The 18,330-nt window shown below is 40.9% G+C and overlaps 1 protein-coding gene across 3 annotated transcripts in view; it reads right to left on the reverse strand.

The window, feature by feature from the left end:
• ITGA6 (integrin subunit alpha 6) overlaps positions 1-18,330 on the reverse strand; it is an 81,148-nt gene that overhangs the window by 4,787 nt on the left and 58,031 nt on the right. For 2 of the 3 annotated variants that reach the window (XM_061608488.1, XM_061608490.1), the window contains exons 11-24: positions 17,619-17,680; positions 15,299-15,456; positions 13,336-13,494; positions 11,582-11,697; positions 11,282-11,471; positions 11,108-11,191; positions 10,183-10,262; positions 9,946-10,023; positions 9,754-9,856; positions 8,476-8,649; positions 7,899-7,997; positions 6,626-6,736; positions 6,429-6,524; positions 5,538-5,663 (exon numbers count right to left, since the gene is read on the reverse strand). In XM_061608488.1, coding sequence (XP_061464472.1) covers positions 5,538-5,663; positions 6,429-6,524; positions 6,626-6,736; positions 7,899-7,997; positions 8,476-8,649; positions 9,754-9,856; positions 9,946-10,023; positions 10,183-10,262; positions 11,108-11,191; positions 11,282-11,471; positions 11,582-11,697; positions 13,336-13,494; positions 15,299-15,456; positions 17,619-17,680 — 1,636 coding nt within the window. Of the gene's footprint in view, positions 1-3,427; positions 3,558-5,537; positions 5,664-6,428; positions 6,525-6,625; positions 6,737-7,898; positions 7,998-8,475; positions 8,650-9,753; positions 9,857-9,945; positions 10,024-10,182; positions 10,263-11,107; positions 11,192-11,281; positions 11,472-11,581; positions 11,698-13,335; positions 13,495-15,298; positions 15,457-17,618; positions 17,681-18,330 lie in introns of all 3 variants that reach the window. The other variant, XM_061608489.1, reaches the window with a different exon arrangement.

The raw sequence follows: 18,330 nt of genomic DNA on the forward strand, positions 1-18,330 counted from the left end.
TTTTGTACATCGCCCAGATGGGCGACTAAGAAATTCAATAAATAAATAAACTTGAGGAGGAAAAGGGATCACACCTCTCACTTCCCACCAGGCCTGATGCAGACACTGTTCCCTGACCCTGGGGAGGTATAGCGTTGGTTCTTCTACACACTGTGTAGACCAGAGGCCTAGCTCATCTATTCACATTTGTTATGAAACCTGTAAATCTTAGCAGCATCTCTGGCTTCCACGGTCCCTAGGATCTCAATGTGCTTGATCATTGTGGTGCATGTCCCTTTTCTAATGTTTTGGCACCTCCCGCCTATGTATGAGAAATGTCTGCAGGAACTTGGGGACTTGTAGATCTTGAGAGTACATGTCACACAGGAAGGGCATTTTTCTCTGTCTCTCAAGCAGGGCTTGGAGCTCGAAGCTCACTGTTCAGAATGCTGCTTATGCTGTTTAATGCTGCTTCTCATTGGCTCCAGCAAATCTCACAAGTTCTGAATACTCCATATAGATACAAGGAATTTGCATAAACATCCTCAGGCATGACCTAGCCTCAGTTTTTTCTTCTCACAGTATTAGGGGCTAGATTAGGAGCCTGTAGACCCAGGATAAGTGTCTCTCTCCCCCCCCCTCCACCTGCCATGCCTGGCCTTGAGATAAGTCAACAGGTTTGTACCCTCAGATAAACACTAGATTTGTCTGAGGAATGGCTCATTCTCCTATCTACCATTTCAGCTTCTTTTAGATGTAATGCTTGGATGTATTAAAGATGAAAGTGGTTGTTTTGGCAATCTAGCAAGCACAATACATTATTTACTTATATGTGACTATAAGTTTTGCGAGAGCATACAGCATCATGCAGTAGGTAAGTTTCAGAGGAGAACCGCATATTGAAGTACAGGAAATGTCAGAAAATTATCATAAACTTCCCACAGAGATTGACAATCAAAAACAGCCTTTTACAAGAAAAGGCAATAACCGTGATAAAAGACTTTTGACATGCATTAGCAGTTAATAAAGCTATTTCACTTCTGAGCATAAGAAATGCTAGTATAATATCAAAATATATCGGAAATCTTAAAATTTGCATAGGGCATGGTTCATGCTGTATTGAAGCATATGACAAATCTCACACTGGTTTAATAATTGTGGACTGCATACATAGGCCACAATCCAAATGGACTTAAGCACACCTGGAGTGCAATACTATACAGTAGGGCCCCACACATACAGCGGGTTACGTTCCGGACCCCTGCTGAAAAGCGAAAACTGCTGAAAAGCAGAACTCATTGAATAGAATGGCGTGCAACGCCCGAAAACCGCCATAAAAGCAGAACAAGCACCATATGAGGCATTTTAGTCTAATTGCATCTAATTAAGACCGCTGCATTAGCGAAGCGCCGTAAAGTGGGGCCCTACTGTATATGTCTACTCAGAAGAAAGTCGCATTGAGTTCAGTGGAGCATATTCCAAATGGGTACAGGATTGCAGCCTTAACTCTGCTAGATTGTGGCCACTGTGAAAGTAAAAACTTAAAATCATAATGTAATCGTGGTCCATAAAAGATGTTGAAAGAATCCACAGACAAGGTTAAATTCATCGCCTCTAATAGTTTCATTACTTGTATGAAAACTTGGTATGGTGTTTTAAGGCTGAAATCCTAAGTATACGTACCAGAAATTTATTTTCTACTGAAATCAATGCCAGAAAACTCTTTTTTCCACAAACAAGCTTAAAGAGGTTCTTGCTTCAGGGTTCACTGCAATAGTAAAAGCTAAGGAGGTGGGGATGCTCGTTCATATTCAGATAACCTATTTTCTGCTTTCTCTTTTACATGATAAACTATTATTCAAACAGCACAAAGGCCTCACAACTGAATGCTGTTATATCTAGGTGACAGAGCTGAAGTTACTCAGCTCCTCATTGTTTGCTAGGGAATGTCAGCTTAGCTCCATGACTTCTCTTGGGGGAAGACTTCCCACATCAGTTTACTTCTGAGTCTGTTCAGGGTCCCTGCACCTTGCAGAGGATTCTCAGACATGTCCTAGGTTCCACATACATTGCACATGAGACACAAGGTCAACTCCTCATAGGTCCAGGAGGACCAAAAACTCTAGGGCATACCTAATCGTCTCCTGCACATTGCAGAAAGATAAGTAGTGGTTGGCAAGCTGTATTTCAGAAAAGCTTGTCTCAAGGCTAAACTTAGAAGGACATGAAGTACCTTTGCATTTAATTTAATGAGCAGTTTTCTAAAAAATGTGACTAGCATCAGCGGGAGGGAGAGGACATTATTACTGGGATTGCAGCAGGTGGGGAGAGGGAATTTAATCCTTTCCTCCTTCGCTAGAGTCCTGAGGAAAATCCCACTTCTGAAGCTGGTATTTGCTTTGGCTGGGGAAGGGGTAAGAATCACGCTTTGATGCCTGTGAGGGATTTCCTCCCAGCACAAACAACAATTTTAGAGAAAGCTTTTTCCTCAGGACTGCAGCAGGCCCTAACCTACATGGAGGTTAAAACTATCAATGACTACTAGCCACAGTCGGAGGCAGTATGCTTCTACATGCCAGTTGCTGGATTTGGTTCCATTTCTATCTCTTAAGCCATTGTACTGTTGTTTTTAAGGATTTTATGGATTTGTTTAGATTTGGTTTTAGGTATGTTTTGTATTTTTTAAATCTATGTAATCTGCCTCAGGAACCACATTCAGGGTGAGAGGCGGACAGCAAAAATAAATTTGTTATTATAAATTACAGGTGGGGAGAGTGCTATGGTTCTCAGGTTCTTTTTGCAGACTCTCCATAGGCATCTGGCTGACCACTGTGAGAACAGGGTGCTGGACTAGGTGGGGCATTGGCTTGATCCAGCAGGCTCTTTTTGCATTCTTATACCTGTTGGGATCCTGATAATTTCGGGGGGGGGGAGGCTGTTTACATTTTTAAGAACCTGTATATTAAAGGCACAGATGCATTTAATGACATGTCTAGTTTGGTCCTGATATTACTGATCTTCTCACTGAAGAAAGGAGTTCAGGGTTCCTTAGAACACAATTTGAAAAGCCACTAACATAGCTTAGCGTAGGATTATTTCCTTTTTCCAGAGCAAAATAAAAAGGATCCAGGGGCACATTCTGTCTCCTGGATCATGAGCCTATGCGTTGGGGTAGAAAACCTTCAGAATGTCAAGGTACCTTAAGTAGAAAGCCTTCAGAATTTCAAGGAAGAATGCACAAGAAAACAGCTGTTAAAAATAATTGACAAAAGAATTTGCATCCTCGTGCATTGAGAGAGAGATTATTATAAACAATGTAAGCAAGCACAAACTGATATTTTGAATATGAGGCAATTAATGGAACAGATGCAGCAAGCTTTCAGTCATTAGCCACCACAACCAAAAGCATGTCCCGCAGCTAACAAATTCAAAAAAATCGATCAATTACCAATTACAGAAGTAGATCAATACTATGCATCAGAAGTGAGCCTCTCTTTATCAGATGGCTGAGCATGGATCTCAGCCTTGTGATATGTGGCATCATAATGATCTTTCTTATTTCTCTTGAAGAAACCACACTATAAGGAAGCAAGGCATTTAGTCAATGTTATGGACTAATGTGAAAACCAAAAAGAAAAGGGTGAACCAGATTTCTTTGTATGCACATATTAAAAAACTCAATTCAATTATGTCACAGCTCTTCAAAAACCTTTCAAGTTGCAGTAAGATTTTTCCACTGTTAGCTACCTTGTTTACTGTTTCCATCCTTCAGTTATGTACATTATACATTAACTATCAGTAGGCTGCCAAATATTTCTTTAAAAAAATATTTTGTGGAGACTGATGCAAATGTGTTGGGCTGGCACAAGTTAAAATCACGTAATGGCTGCTTTCTGTAGCAGAAAAGAATACCCAAATTCACTTTTCTAAGGAATCAAATGGGTATTTTAAAGAGTGATAAAGCATCATTGTGAAGTCTGAACAGAATTTGGTTTTGATTCAGTATTCAAAGCAGCTTAATGAGGGGAAAGGTTTTAGAAAGTGCCTGTGCATAAAGGTTTCCTAGAGGACTGTGTGTCTTATTTTGGGGGGGGGGGGCAACTTAGCACCTTGCTCTTTAATTCAAAAATGCACTAAGAGGGAGAACTGCATGGAAATATGGGAGATATAAACCAACCTCCCATTCCCTGCAATGTCTTGGCACACTGAAATAGGAGGGGTGACATATTGAATCCTATAGGAATCTCCCCCACACCTGGGCACTGAGTCTTCATGTGGAGAATGATAGTGCCCATTATATTTTTCAGGTAACTTGTCAAAACCATCTTTTGATACAAGGGGCAGAATATTATTTTATTTATTTATTTATTATTTAATTTATATCCCGCCCTTCCTCCCAACAGGAGCCCATGTATTCATGTATACACATACACAGACACACAGTGTTTATAGATACAGATATATGGATAGGTCTTAGCAAAAAATATCTCAAGACAGTGACCTGGTTCAACATAACACTAGGCTACTGAGGCTTTTTTGCATGCCTACAAAGAAGAACATTCTGAAGCTAACCATCATGAATTAGACTGGCCCAGTTCACATGTAACGCTGAGGCAAACCGTGGCTTAGCATGATTAAGCAAACGTGTGGGTTCTTGGAGAGAAGATTGCAGCCACTTTGCCCCTCCTCAAGTTCTGCTTCTGCTACTCTGCTGTGAGCTAAGCCATGATTTGGGGAAGATAAACCATGAGCTTGGTTCAGGTGCAATACTAAGCCAAACTATAGTTTAGCTTATAGCAGTGCAGCAACAGCAGGACCAGAAGAGAAGGTCTCTCCAAGAATAGGCACATTTGCTTGTTTGTGGTAAACCATCATTTGACTTAGTGTTACATGTGGACTGGGTCAGTCTCTTTCATAATCTTGGTTAATTTCAGAATTTTGTCCTTTGTAGACATGTAAAAATAGGACTGAATGTCAGCATTGGGGCTAACTATTGATTCATATATATGTATAATTTTTTTAAAAAAATAGGAATTGATTCCCCATTTCCTAATAGTTTCAAAAGTGATTTCATTTTATATAAGAATTTTCCAAGTACTATTTTGCCATCATTTGAAGATAAATACTATCCTAAAAAGAAAAGAAAAGTAATCTGGTATTTTTCAGCACAAATAATGAAATTTTTAATAAGATTTTACCCCTACTATTTGCTTGTGTAGGTAAGTTGTTTTACTAAACATCTCAACCAAAGGAAAGACATTTCCCTATTCCAAATGGATAATGGCCTCTTTCCGTCTGTGAAAAAAATATCCAAAAGCTACTACGTGGAACATCGGAAGCTGCCTTATACCAAGTCAGACCACTGGTCTATCTAGCTCAGTACTGTCTACACCAACTGGCAGCAGCTCTCCAGGGTCTCAGGCAGGAGTCACTCCCAGCCCTACCTGAACTTTGAACCTTCTGCAGGCAAAGCAGATGCTGCACCACTGAGCTACGGCCCTTTCCTGAAGGGGAATATGTGAGCACATATTCAATAGTGTACTATTAAAACAACTCACCTTCCATAGCAAGAATACCAGCAGAGCAAGCATTAACAATCCTGCAAGAATGGCTACTAAGATGATCCACCAAGGCACCCCTTTATACAATGCCACTGTCTTTGCAGGGAAGACAGTAACCCGCACCTACAAAAGAACAGGACAGGACACAGATGTCAGTCGAGAGGAGAGAAGAGAATTGCGTACAAACAATGTGCTGCAATTTCAAAATTTACACCCACGTTGAAACTTCTGAGCTATGAATCCATAGTGGACAAGGTTAGGATTTTTTTCCTGATGATTTCTTAATAGCGACTAAAAGTAGGAACATAGACCCATTGGGCTATCTAGCTCAGTACTGTCCGCACCCTCTCTCCAGGCCACGCCCCTCACCAGCCCTGCTTTGCACCCTCCTTGGATGTTTTCCCCCCCCCAGACTGGAATGGTATCCTTGAATCCCGATAAATACCTCCTGCTTGCCTGGATGGAGGATAGAGAGGGGTGTGTGAGTGTGTATCGAAACTAGCCTATTGTAAAAAGGCAAGATTTGTTGGTCTGTCCACTTTTGCCTTTGCCACACCCGCTGCTTGTATGTGGCCCCCAGAAGGGACTGCAGCCCTGGGGCTAAAAACGGTTCCCCACCCTTGGGCTATACTGACTGGCAGCGGCTCTCCAGGGTTTGAGGCAGATGTTTCCTAATCCTATCCGGCGGTGCCAGGGATTGAATCTGGGACCTTGTGCAAGCAAAGAAGGTGCTCTACCACTGAGCTACAGCACACCCCACTGTGCTTACCCACCCCCACCCCCAAACCCACAGAAATACTGGAAGCATTCCTTGTTTGAACCTGCTCCGTTCCTCAAAATCAAAGAAACGGTGCAACCTCCATTGTTAAAGAAATATTACAGACTCACATGAGTAGCTTCATTTGCCAGCTTAATATTATCTGCAGCAGTGATGCTGATTGTAGCTCTAAGGACAATGTCTAGATAGCTCATTTTAGAGTATTCCTGGTAAGTGGGGTAGAAAACAAAACAAAAAGATTACTTGGCATAAGATCAAATAAAAGGAGCGAGGCTAAAGCTATATAAAATAAGTTAACAGAACATACCTCTAGGAAAGTGCTGTTCCATAACCTGGAACGCAACACAACAGATGCTTTGCTGTCCAGGCCTTGAAGGGGACATCTTAGGATGACACAGTTTGCCTCCTCATTACATTCCTGCATTAAATACACAGAGCATTTGTAAAGTGCATACATGAAAGCAGATACTCAGTGTTTTTGTCAAGCATGCCATTTTGCAGCTGAAAGAAAAACCAATGCATTTTTTTTAAAAGATATAGCAGGAAACTATTTAAATTGTATTAAGCTTATTCCATTGCTGAGCCACTATTCACATGAAGGGATAAAGTCCTACTTTCAGGATAAGACAATTTTTTCAATAAAATCAAGACATAATAACAAACAAAACAAGATTTCCTTTCATTATTTCATTTATTGTGATTTCATTTACAGTATTTATACTCTGCCCTTGAGCCAAAAAGGCTGTCCGAGGGGTGTACAAAAAATCCATTCTGTCTCTGTCCTCAGGCTTATGACAATCTGTCCCTCTTCGGAAGTCTTACAAAAGCCCAGCCATGTACTGTTGTGGCTAAAACCATTTTAAAAAATCCTGTGGTACCTTTTAAAGACTTTGTGGATCCCAGAAAACCTCTCCCCCAGAATGCCTCATTTTACCCACTTTCAATGGATGGAATGGGAAGCTCCACACCACAGCAGTGATGCCTGTGTCATTCCACAGGCAGAGACCAGCAGAGCTATTTTGGCCTGAGAGGAGGGAGACATTCACCCTGTCTACATGCACTCCATGTAGCAAATTGGGGGTTTGGATTGCAGCCTAAGCTAGCTGCAGCTGAGTCCCATTAAAATTGATGGGAACTAACAAGTCAGGACCAACTTGTGCCATTGATTTCAGTGGGAGCTAATTAACTCAGTTTGGATCTAATGCTAATAATTTTATTATGGCATAAGCTGTCACAACTAATGCCCACTTTGTAATTTGATAAAATGGGCTCTCATCCGCAAACATTTATGCCCAAATAAAAGTGTTAAATTTTAATTTCTAAGGTGATAAAAGACTCTGCAATAGTTTTAAACAACATGCTAAATATAGCCCAATAAACTTATTTTAAACAACATGCTAAATATACCTCAAAAGCCTATTCAACTGTACATTTACTATAGTTTGGAATTGTAAATTGTTTTGCATAACATCACTGCATAAACAAAACTCATGTTATTTTGGCATCCACATTTCATGACTAATTCACAAACTAAAAGAAGGCCATAAAGCAATTAGTAACAAGTCAAGGCCAGCGCTTACCAAAGTCTTATATTTTCTTTCTGAAAACAAAGAAAAGCTTTTGCCACCGTCTATCTGCTTCTCTGCAACTTCACGTTTTGTCCTTGAACTTCGAGACATCTGTAAAAATGAACGGGTAGAAAGCCAGTCAATTTTTAAAAGTGCTACTGAGTTGTTGGAGCAGGATTTTTGCAGTAGTGCCAAATTCTGTAGCCTACTCACAAGTATTTGCAATTAATTCTGGAGCCCAGCTGTTATACAACCTGCAGCATCACCACCACCAAATTTCATACATGCATGTGTTCTAGGGCTCTTTTGTGTCTACGATTGCAGAGACAGAGACGTAAGGTCTTATTTCCAGTTTACATAGAACTACAATAAATCCCTGCAATAGCAGATGCCTGAGAAGTGCTACCCAAATCACAGGACCCACCTCAATCCTGTGCCAAGAGGACAGATGAAAACCTACAGTGTTTCATTCTGCATTTAAAAAGCCAACCAAGGGCCCCAAGCACTTTACTGCCTTTTAAAATAAATGCTGCTGAGCTGATGGTCAGCAATTTAACTCAAAATATGCAGACAGACAATGCTAATTTACCTTAATTCCCAAGGGGTTTATTTCATTCCGAGGTTCGCACTGGACTTCTCCTAATTCTTTGGAGCTGATCGACACCAAATACAGCAGCCACTTGCCTCCCTTAATTTCTTTTGGCCAAAGGATGTCCAAAGAAGCTGTACCAAATGTTTTCAGTGGCTTACCCAAGTTAGTTATCTGTCAAGAACAATTTTTTTAACAAAATAATGCATTTTCTCATGCAATAAGGCATTAGAGTTACAGACAACTTTCACCAGTTCCCCCTTTTGCCCTGCAGCCTAGTGCCACCTTGCACACTGTTCTGGAAGATTCCCCGACCTTCTGGAGCAGTTTTTTAGGGGATCACAGAAAGTTACACGGTGAAGAGGAAATTGGTGAAAATCACCTCCTTCCACCAGCAGAACTGTCTCCTGAGCATAGTTCCACTCATGGTCACTTAGGATCCAGGCCATTATGTTTGTGCACCATCTGTCTTGGGGTAAAGTCCACTGTCATTCAGATTCTAATCACTGTTTAGATGTAGGCTTGCAGCTACTTTGAGGTCCACAGCAATCACTTCATGGGTATAAGCCAGCTTTTGCTAATCTGTTTCTCACCAGATGTTCTGAAACACGACTCCCATTAGCCCCAGCCAGTGTTGGCTGGGGCTGATGGGAGTTATCGTACAGAACATCTGGAGGGCACCAGGTTGGCAAAGACTGCTATAAGCAATGAGTTCACAAGTCCTGAGAGTGTAACCCAAACCCCACAAGAGGTCATCATTAGTTTCAGTACCATCTTGTAATGGGTCCTTTCAAGCTAGCAGTTAAACACTGAACAATAGCTACTTGACTACAAAGAGTTTCCTATTTTTTCTCTCTTCTGTCAAGATTCTTTAAAATGTTATGGCTCCACACAAGACTATATCTAAGGTGTGTGTTGTAGCTCGGCCATGAATTTAAAAGATTTTATTTGCCCGTAACTGGCTCTGAGCGCTGTGTATATACATTTTGCTCCAGTGTTTAAGAATGCCACTATCTGGTTTCCAGCATTTGTTCATCTTCATGCATCGATGAATGTGTGTTCACATATAACCCTGTATGCATAAAATCCTACTCAAAATTGAAGAAGCCACTTTTTGAAAAAGCAATGGCCAACTTTTCCAGATAGAAAGTTGCCAGTTTTAAAACACACGGTTACAATGCAAAGACAAGACCAACCTATGATATAGTCATATGTGAAATTGCAAGATTATCTGAATATGAAGAAAGGAAAAAGAGAACTGTATCTTAATGTACTTACTCTAAACTCATATTCAATTAAGCTGCCAATATCCTCTTCAGATTTCATAGCACTTTCGCCGATGACATTGCCTCCAAAGTACACCTGAGAAGGCTTAGCCACCCTTTTGTTAAAAGAAACATCACATTTTAATGACCATGATAAAGGATTGTCTCCAGCACTGATTTGTTATGCTAACTATAGGACACTTACCCTGTGAGTGACAAAAGCAGTTCAATAACTACTTTAGCACTAGCAGTAATTGGATCCAAATTAACTTGATTGCTTGTTCTGCAACAAAAAGGAAACAAAAGGACACTTGTTTTTAAAAAAACATTAACCATTTTCATGTTATAATTACACTGCATTCACAACCAAATCGCAGCCTTTTCAAAATATTTACAAGCATTAGGAAAGTGATGAATACATTTTTTAAAAAATAAATCTTACGTTTCCAATTTCAGATTAATGTCCAAGTTCCTTGTATCAACATTAACTTTAGTTGTACTTAAAATCACATAAAATGTAACCTGAAAAAGAGAGTTAAGTTCAGAGGTGTTAATATATATTGCAAATATCTTTCCATGACAAAATTTGCCTTACATACTGAAGACAGATTAAAATCATATAGAGATGCTTCAAAGCAAGGCTGGGGAACCTGTGCCCCTCAGAATGTTGTTGTACTACAACTCCCATAATCCTTAACCATTGGCCGTACTGGCTGGGACTAATAGGAATCAGAGTCCAACAATATCTTGGAGGGTCAAAGGTTCCTCATCCCTGTTTTAAAGGGCTGGCAGCCACTGGTTACACATTTGAATTGACTCTGAAACATTCAACAAGCCATTGTAGGGGGTGCAATCCAAACTGCCAATTCGTCGTGGAGGAGAGGGATGCATGAGAGGTCTCCCTCTGCCCAGCCTAGAACAGCTCTGCCATCACTGAGACAGAGCTCCCTGTCCCACCTTCGAGGCATTCTGGGACAGGGGCAGGCTGAGCCAGCCCCACTTCTATCACTTGATGGCATTGGATCCAATCACTCCACCAGCTTTAGGCTGGCATAGTCCAGAGGCCTGCTCCCCACTTTCTTGCTTGGCCAGCATGAGTGACAGGGCTGCAGATGGTTGGGGTTTGAATCACTCTGTTAATTATTGTGCTCCGCTGTTTGACATTTACTTTTTTCACATCAACTTTTTTCACATCTTTACTTTCCATCCAGACCGGATGTTAATGAATAGCTTTTGGAGAGTGTAAGAGTGACAGTGTGCCTCTAATTTTAAATTGTAAGCCAAAGAGCATGCCTCAGCTATCAGACATTTAGGAAACACCATTTTAAAACACTGCAGCATTGGCTAGATAGGAAAACACCACTTACTGTAGAATTTCTTTTAAAAGGATTTCCAAGTTCACACTCTACTTGAGAACCATTTGGATTAGCCCCGCAGGTTAATTGTTTTTCCTAAATTAAAAAGGATAGATATTTCATCTGATTTTTTGCATCGTAATAACAAAGTCTTGAACATCCTAATCTCTTGGAACCAATACTTACCGGAAAGGCTTTCAGCTCTCTAAAAGCAGAGTAAGTCAAGCTATCTGGAAAGGTAGCTATGAGTTTAGCTTCATGGGCATCTTCGCCATCTTTCTGGAGATCTCTTGGATCAGATGGACTGTTTGTCACCGTGATTTCAAGGGCAATGTCTTTTTGATCTTTGAGGACAAGCACTGGAACATTGTTCTCACTAGGGAAGCAGAATGAGTTTGGTTTTAGAGACTGAGGGGAGAAAACACCTCAGAAAGGAACACAAGCCACTTTCTTTTCAAAACTGGTACCGCACTCCATAAGACTTACATTGGTAAATAGGCAAATCTGTCTTCATTTCCCTCTTTGGTGCAAAATCTGTAATGAAGCTTCAGATTGCTATGGCATACGTTGTCTGATCCACAACCTTCTTTCAGGAACTGCACCTACAAGAGCCCAAGTTTAGTAGTTTGATTTAAAATATTATTTAGTTCAAAAAAGGTCTCAAAGCAATATACAGATTCATAAAATACACAAATAAACATTTAAAAACAAATTCATGAAGAAAATGCAGTAAAACACAAAATTTCTTTATAAGTGCACATCCAGTAATAGTATAAGGAGGACAAATCTGACTCCATTCTATTAACAGATGCCACACACAGGCCAGAAATCATACTGCAGTATGATCTCAATTTATAACATTAAATAGAACATCTGATTAACATAATGATTTAAAAAACATTTTATGCAATGCAGCTTTCAGTCCATGGGAAGCTACGTCTGTGACCCTGCTTTTTTCCCTTTCACAAACTTTATATGGAGTTGGAAATGCTTTCCTAGGGCCCTTTCTCACTTTGTTCCAGTAATATTTGGAGCCAGAAATAGTTGGATCCATACTGATACAACCTGCCCTGAGACCTTACGGGGAAGGAAAGGTATCTTACAAATAAATAAATTGTGCAGAGTTACATGCAACTACGCGATGCGCATTCCACTGAAAGGAATGCAGGGTGGATGAACAACATCTACATATGGATATGCATTCAAATATGAATGTTGTCCTTTGGCAGTGCGTTACTTTCAATGGGCCCTGCATTTGGATTCATATCACCATCCTCATTCTGCCCCAATGAGTCAGCTATCTGTGAAGGGAATGGGGCAAGAGAGCACTGGCCCAGTTGGCTCAGCGATAGCGGTATTTGTTTTTTCACCCCCTCTGTTGGAAGTGGGGCAAGAGGAACTCCTGTTTTGTTCTTTTGTTTAAGCTCCAGAGGGAAGATAGGGCTAGGGTCCTCCAGATGGATAGGCTTGTTTACCTTTTACCTGTGATGCTCTGACTCACTTCCTTCTGTCGCTAGACTGTGACGCCTTTAGGGAAGCTTACCTGCCCCTCCTCCTTCTGCCCTTTCCACTCCTTTGTCCTCCGGCAGTCCAGGAGAGAGGAGACATCCCTTTGTCTCTGCTCTCTCCAAGCATGGGGCTGACTCCCGCACCTGGGCGTTATGCCTCCAACTTAGCTAGTTAGTTAGAACTAGGTATGCCTTTTCTATCTACAATGTATTTCTATAAATAAAGTAGCTTTTCTTATTTTACTATGTCTCAAGTCTCAGTGATGCTGATGCAGGGTAAAAGCCTGCTTTCTTAGGCAAACGCACGCACACGCTGGCACACTCACATTTCAACATCTGCTGTTACTCTCTGCTGCTGTAGTGCTGCTTTTAAATGAAATTAAGCAACACAACTACACACAGCGCAACACCCTCAACACTTCCTTTGCAGTCACTTCTGCACCCTTTCACAAAGATCTGTAAAAAATTGCTGCAAAGTTGAGACTTTTGCATAGGTAAAGGGACTTGTGAAATGCAACCCCTTTTCTATTTTGAATCAGACAACACACAGGCTCAACAAAGGTGCAACAAACAGCACACAGTACAGATGTAGATATCTGAATGGTAACTAACTGAGCAGACTGAGCTAGATAAACCCTTTCTACTTTCTATACGTTTCCAAAACATGGAGCAGAATAAACTATAATCAGATTGGAACAGATCTCCAGATTAAAAGGGCAACAAATAACTTACTTCTGAATTAACTGTCTTTGGCTCATTGGAGTTTAGAATGGGAAGAAGTTCTGGAAGTGACCTTTCTTGCCTCCTCCTTGATTGAGAGCTGGACTCTGAGCCATTTATTGCAACGCCAACTGTTATAGGAATTGGACGCAGTTTGTCTTTGATCTTGTCCTAAAAAATATACATATATTTAAATTAGTACACAGAATAACCCCATGCTGGTTTGGTAACAAGCAAAGTCCAGATGTTGACAGACTACAACTCCCATCAGCCTCAGCCAGCATGGCAAATGGTCAGGAATGATGGCAGGCCACGATGTTGGCTACCCTTGCTTTACAGAAATAGGTCAGCTCAATTAAGGTAAAGCCAATATTTGAAGGTATCTGTATGTGTCACATGAAACATAATGTGTTACATAATGCAGGTATATATCTCAGAAAGCAGACCCATAAAAAGGCCTGAAACTGACATTCTGTTTACAGTTGCTATCAATGTGAAAGAGTTACTTAACATTCACAAAAGAGTGTGTGCTAAGCTTAAGAGAGATGAAGGCATCATAAATAAGAAAGAAATCAAAAGAAAAAATAAAGATACACTATACGTAAATGAATTTTAAGTAAAGGAAAATGTAAGGGAACTTTACAGCCATGGGAGGCATAATGCAATGATTAAATGGAAAAAGTAAAATGTGGAGCAGCCTGTATAAATGCATTAATATGCTTATTGTTTTTAATATTTTTGTGCAAACTGCTTGGAGATATTTGCCTGAAGGAAACAAATAAATAAGGTAAAATGGTTATAATATGCAATGATTGCAACATGCAAAATTAAAGACCTCAAGGTAGCTGGCACACAGGGTAGCTGGTTTTCTCCCTGTACCCCCACAACAACCCAGTGAGGAAGGCTAGACTCACTGACAGTCCCCTCATTAGGGTGAGAAGATGGAGCTCCTGCCCTGTGCCAGTGTCTGGCTGTGGACCCAGCAACCTGACGCTGCTGCGGATCACAGCAGAAGCTCCCAGGCACCACCACCCCCGATACAGGCAGCGTGGCCTAAATAAGCTCACCTGCCCCACCTTCCTATCGTGTCAGTGCACACACACCACACACATGCCTGCCATCATGCAAGATGGTGACAAGGGCATCCCTAAGGGGTTGATGCCCCTGCCACCATCTTGGGTGATGACTGGCATGTGCACTGGATGTGCACACTGGCACACTGACATGGGAGGTAGGTGAAACGGGTGGGCTTATTTAAGCCTCATGCTATGCCCCATTTAAACCCCACCAGGAGGGGTTTTTCGAGAGTACAGCACTGTCATGCTTGGTGCCAGCCCTGCTGACCAAGAATGACTGGTCAAAGGTCACCAAGGAAGCCTCGTGGCTGAGTGGGAACTTGGCCACAAGTCTTCTGGTTGTCAGAGCTGTAGTCCTCCAGGGTCTCAGGGGGTCTTTTTTGGGAGCAGGGTCCCTATGTTTCAGCATCCTCCAAGCCAATCAGCATGAAAGGGTAGTGTGTTGGCCACTGAGAAGAGTCTTCTAACATTCTTCCTTCTCCCTCCCTGCTGATTGGAGACAATCAGAGTGAAAGTAGGTGAGTCAGCCTGAGAAAACTCTTTTCAGAAGCTAACATTCTCCCCTTTCATGCTTATTGGCTCCTAGGGATGTCTGTTGCTGTGAGAGAAAGCATTAACAAGGATCTTATTCTCAACCCCACATCAAAAAAGGGGGAGGGGAGGACAGGCTGTGACTAACATGAAGGGACCCTGCACTTCTGAATTTGCTGCCACACTACAGATGGTCGTCCTAACTTTCTAATCGCTGCATCATGTTGGCTGTCACTTGTGATCCACGAGCCTCAAATAGGCAGTCAATCAACCAATTTCAAGTTCAGCCAAAAGCATATTGTTGTGAAACAAGATCTGAATGGGACAGCATTAAAACAGGACAAAGTGTGTCTTTGCCCTTGTCATACCTGCAATTCAAGTCGCGTGGTCACACACTCTTCCCTCTTCTGTCCTGAGAGAGTCACACTTCCATTGAACTGATCAGAGAGTTGCTTAGAAAACTGCACTCTAGATGGTAAACCTAATCGCCTCCTCTCATTTTCTGCTTCAAATGTGTAGTTCAGAACTGGGAAGGGGGGGTAGGGTGGAAAGAAAAAGCAAATGCCCCAGAAATTGTAGTGTAAGACATTTTGCACCATTTCATTCATTTTTCTTTGTTCATATGTAACTGGAAATAATATAGTTCAGCCTTCCGCAACCTGGTGCCCTCCAGAGGTCATTGGACTACAGGTCCCATCAGGCCATGCTGGCTGGGGTTGGTGGGATTTGTAGTCCAAAACATAAAAATAAACTTTTAATATTCCGTAAGATAATATATACAGTACAAATATTAAGAATGCATTCCTATATTCTGTTGAAAGGCCAATAAGCAGAAAATAAGAGAACATTCTTAATATTTGCCTGTCGCATATCTTTTTCTACAGCTGTGTGTTTTACCTTAACTCAGGTTTTTCTGAATGTTTATTTTCTTAAGGAGAGTGGAACTTTTTTCTGTTTTTATTTGTAGTCCAAAACATCTGCAAGGCACCAGGTTGAAAAGGCTGATATAGCATCTTACAGATGTTGTACACGAACCAATCATTTCCCTACATTCCCTGCAGCCTTGCCCTGTAAAGCAACAAGTTTTAAGACATACACCAACCCCTCTACCTGAACACATTGGAAGATGTGTCATTAAGCTGGCTTTGCAGGGACATAGTAGCCCTCTTCAGGATTTTGCCTGAACATGTGAGGTTAAAACTGTATAGAGATGAGGTCACCAATGTTGTTGGGATCCTAGGCACATTTGCAAACCGAAGAGACAGTTGTAGGCAACACACACACATACACACACAGAGCAACCAATAACAGAATGCTTCTTTGAAGGCCTCTTTGGGCACAGGTATGTCCACAGTTACCACACTGGTGATCCCTGGTAAAGAGGCAGGGTCCCTCTCAGATCTTGACATGTTTAGTGTGAAGGTCTGAAGTGTGATTCTCTGTACACACTGTTGAATGCACATAAAAGCCTCCACACAATTGAGAACCCTGATTGGTTTAATGAACGTTACATGGGTCAAATCTTTGAAGAATGTCCAGTGGTTCAGTGGAATCAGGTTAAAGGACCATGTAACACCTGTGCTGGAAGGTCTATAGATCAATAGATCTCCGTAGGAAGTGCGATGGCTCTAATAAATTTTCTGGCATGATTCAAAGTGCTGGGTTTTTTTTAATCAATAAAGCCCTAAATGGCTTTGGTCCAGTCTCCTCCACTGAAAGCCTCCCAAAGTACTTTGTTGCTTGGAGTGGGCCCTGCTCTGAGCACCAGCATTGTCAGCTGTTAGGCTAGCAAAGGTACAAAAGGCAGGGCACTCTCAGTAGTGGTACCCATCATTAGAAAACTCCATCCCTATAGAGGTTCACCAGGCCCGCTCAGTCCTGGCTTTTGGAAGATTAGGCATTTGTGGAGATTTGATCCAAGGCATACCCCAGCTGTTTTATTACTAATGGCTGCTAGATAATTGTAATTTATTTTGCTTATTTTAACTAATTTTATTGAACTGATGACATTTTATTGCTGCTGTTAATTATTTTTAACTGCCTTGAGATGTTTTAAATGCATATAAAATGCTTTTTAAAAGGATATAAAATGGAGTAAGTAAAAAACAAAAAAAAGGTGTGGATTCATCTGTCTAGCATGTTGTAATGTCATAGTTAATGGAGCAATATCAGCATAGTGGTCAACAACGCATACACACACACTCACTCTCCTATGTACTTGTTTGTTAGCCCAAGCCTTAAAACTTGTCTATTAAGCACATAATGTGGAAAAGAGTCTATTCTTAATATTTTATTTTGCAGAAATGAAGTGATAAACTAGTGATACTTTTTACTTGGTTACATTTAAATCTTGTGGGCCTCAAGTGAAAAGAGGTACTATAAATTTCACATGTGCAGCTACAACTAACTCGATAGCAACTATGTGTTTCAATAGATCTCCATAGGAAGTGCAATGACCTAGGCAATTAGACTGTGAACAACATAATAGCTGCGAAACCCACTTTAAATTAAACCCTTTTCAGAACATCAAGTTTTATATGGAGACCCACCAGTGGTATCCATGTGATAAGTTATGAAATAGATACACCCACACAGGAAAAAACAACGCAGGATGAGAAAATTGATTGTCTGAAATTGTCCACACACAAAAAACCTTAGTGATATTCAAGTATTGTAATAGCAACTCACTTATTTTGGGGTTGAAATCACTGGAACTAGCTGTGTATTCAAAGCATGCTTTAACGTTTATGCTGCAAAGAATTCAAGAGCACAGAATTAAACTTTTAAAAGAGAGTTCAGCAAAGAAAATTCAGCATGGTAGACATGTCACTAAAAGTTGCTGGAATCTCAAGAGGAGATGGAATACTTCAGTGACCTCCCTCAATAGCCAAATATTTGGTGCCATAAATACATCCTCTATGTATCTAAGGCCTGCTACTTTCATTCTCCCAGAAAGAAAGAAAGAAAGAAAGAAAGAAAGAAAGAAAGAAAGAAAGAAAGAAAGAAAGAAAGAAAGAAAGAAAGAAAGAAAGAAAGAAAGAAAGAAAGAAAGGAAGAAAGAAAGAAAGAAAGAAAGAAAGAAACTTCCAGATGCATGGGCAAAGGTTTATTAGGCCTAACATATTTTGGAATACATCCTCCTTCAGGGGCAGTGTAGACGTAAGTAATGTAAACTTTTGACATACATATACGAACAGAAACTTAATGGTAAAACTTTACACACTCTCATAATATCAATAACAACAGAATAGGGCAACCAAAGGGAACCACCAGTCCCACCTCTTTCTAAGACTCTATTTTAGGGTTGGGGAACCTTTGGCCCTCCAGATGTTCCTGAACTGCAACTCTCATCAACCCCAGCAAGCATGGCCAATGGCCAGGGATGGGAGTTGTAGTTCAA

The sequence above is a fragment of the Rhineura floridana genome, chromosome 2 (genome assembly GCF_030035675.1).
Source record: "Rhineura floridana isolate rRhiFlo1 chromosome 2, rRhiFlo1.hap2, whole genome shotgun sequence".
In the NCBI taxonomy this organism is placed as follows: Eukaryota; Metazoa; Chordata; class Lepidosauria; order Squamata; family Rhineuridae; genus Rhineura; species Rhineura floridana.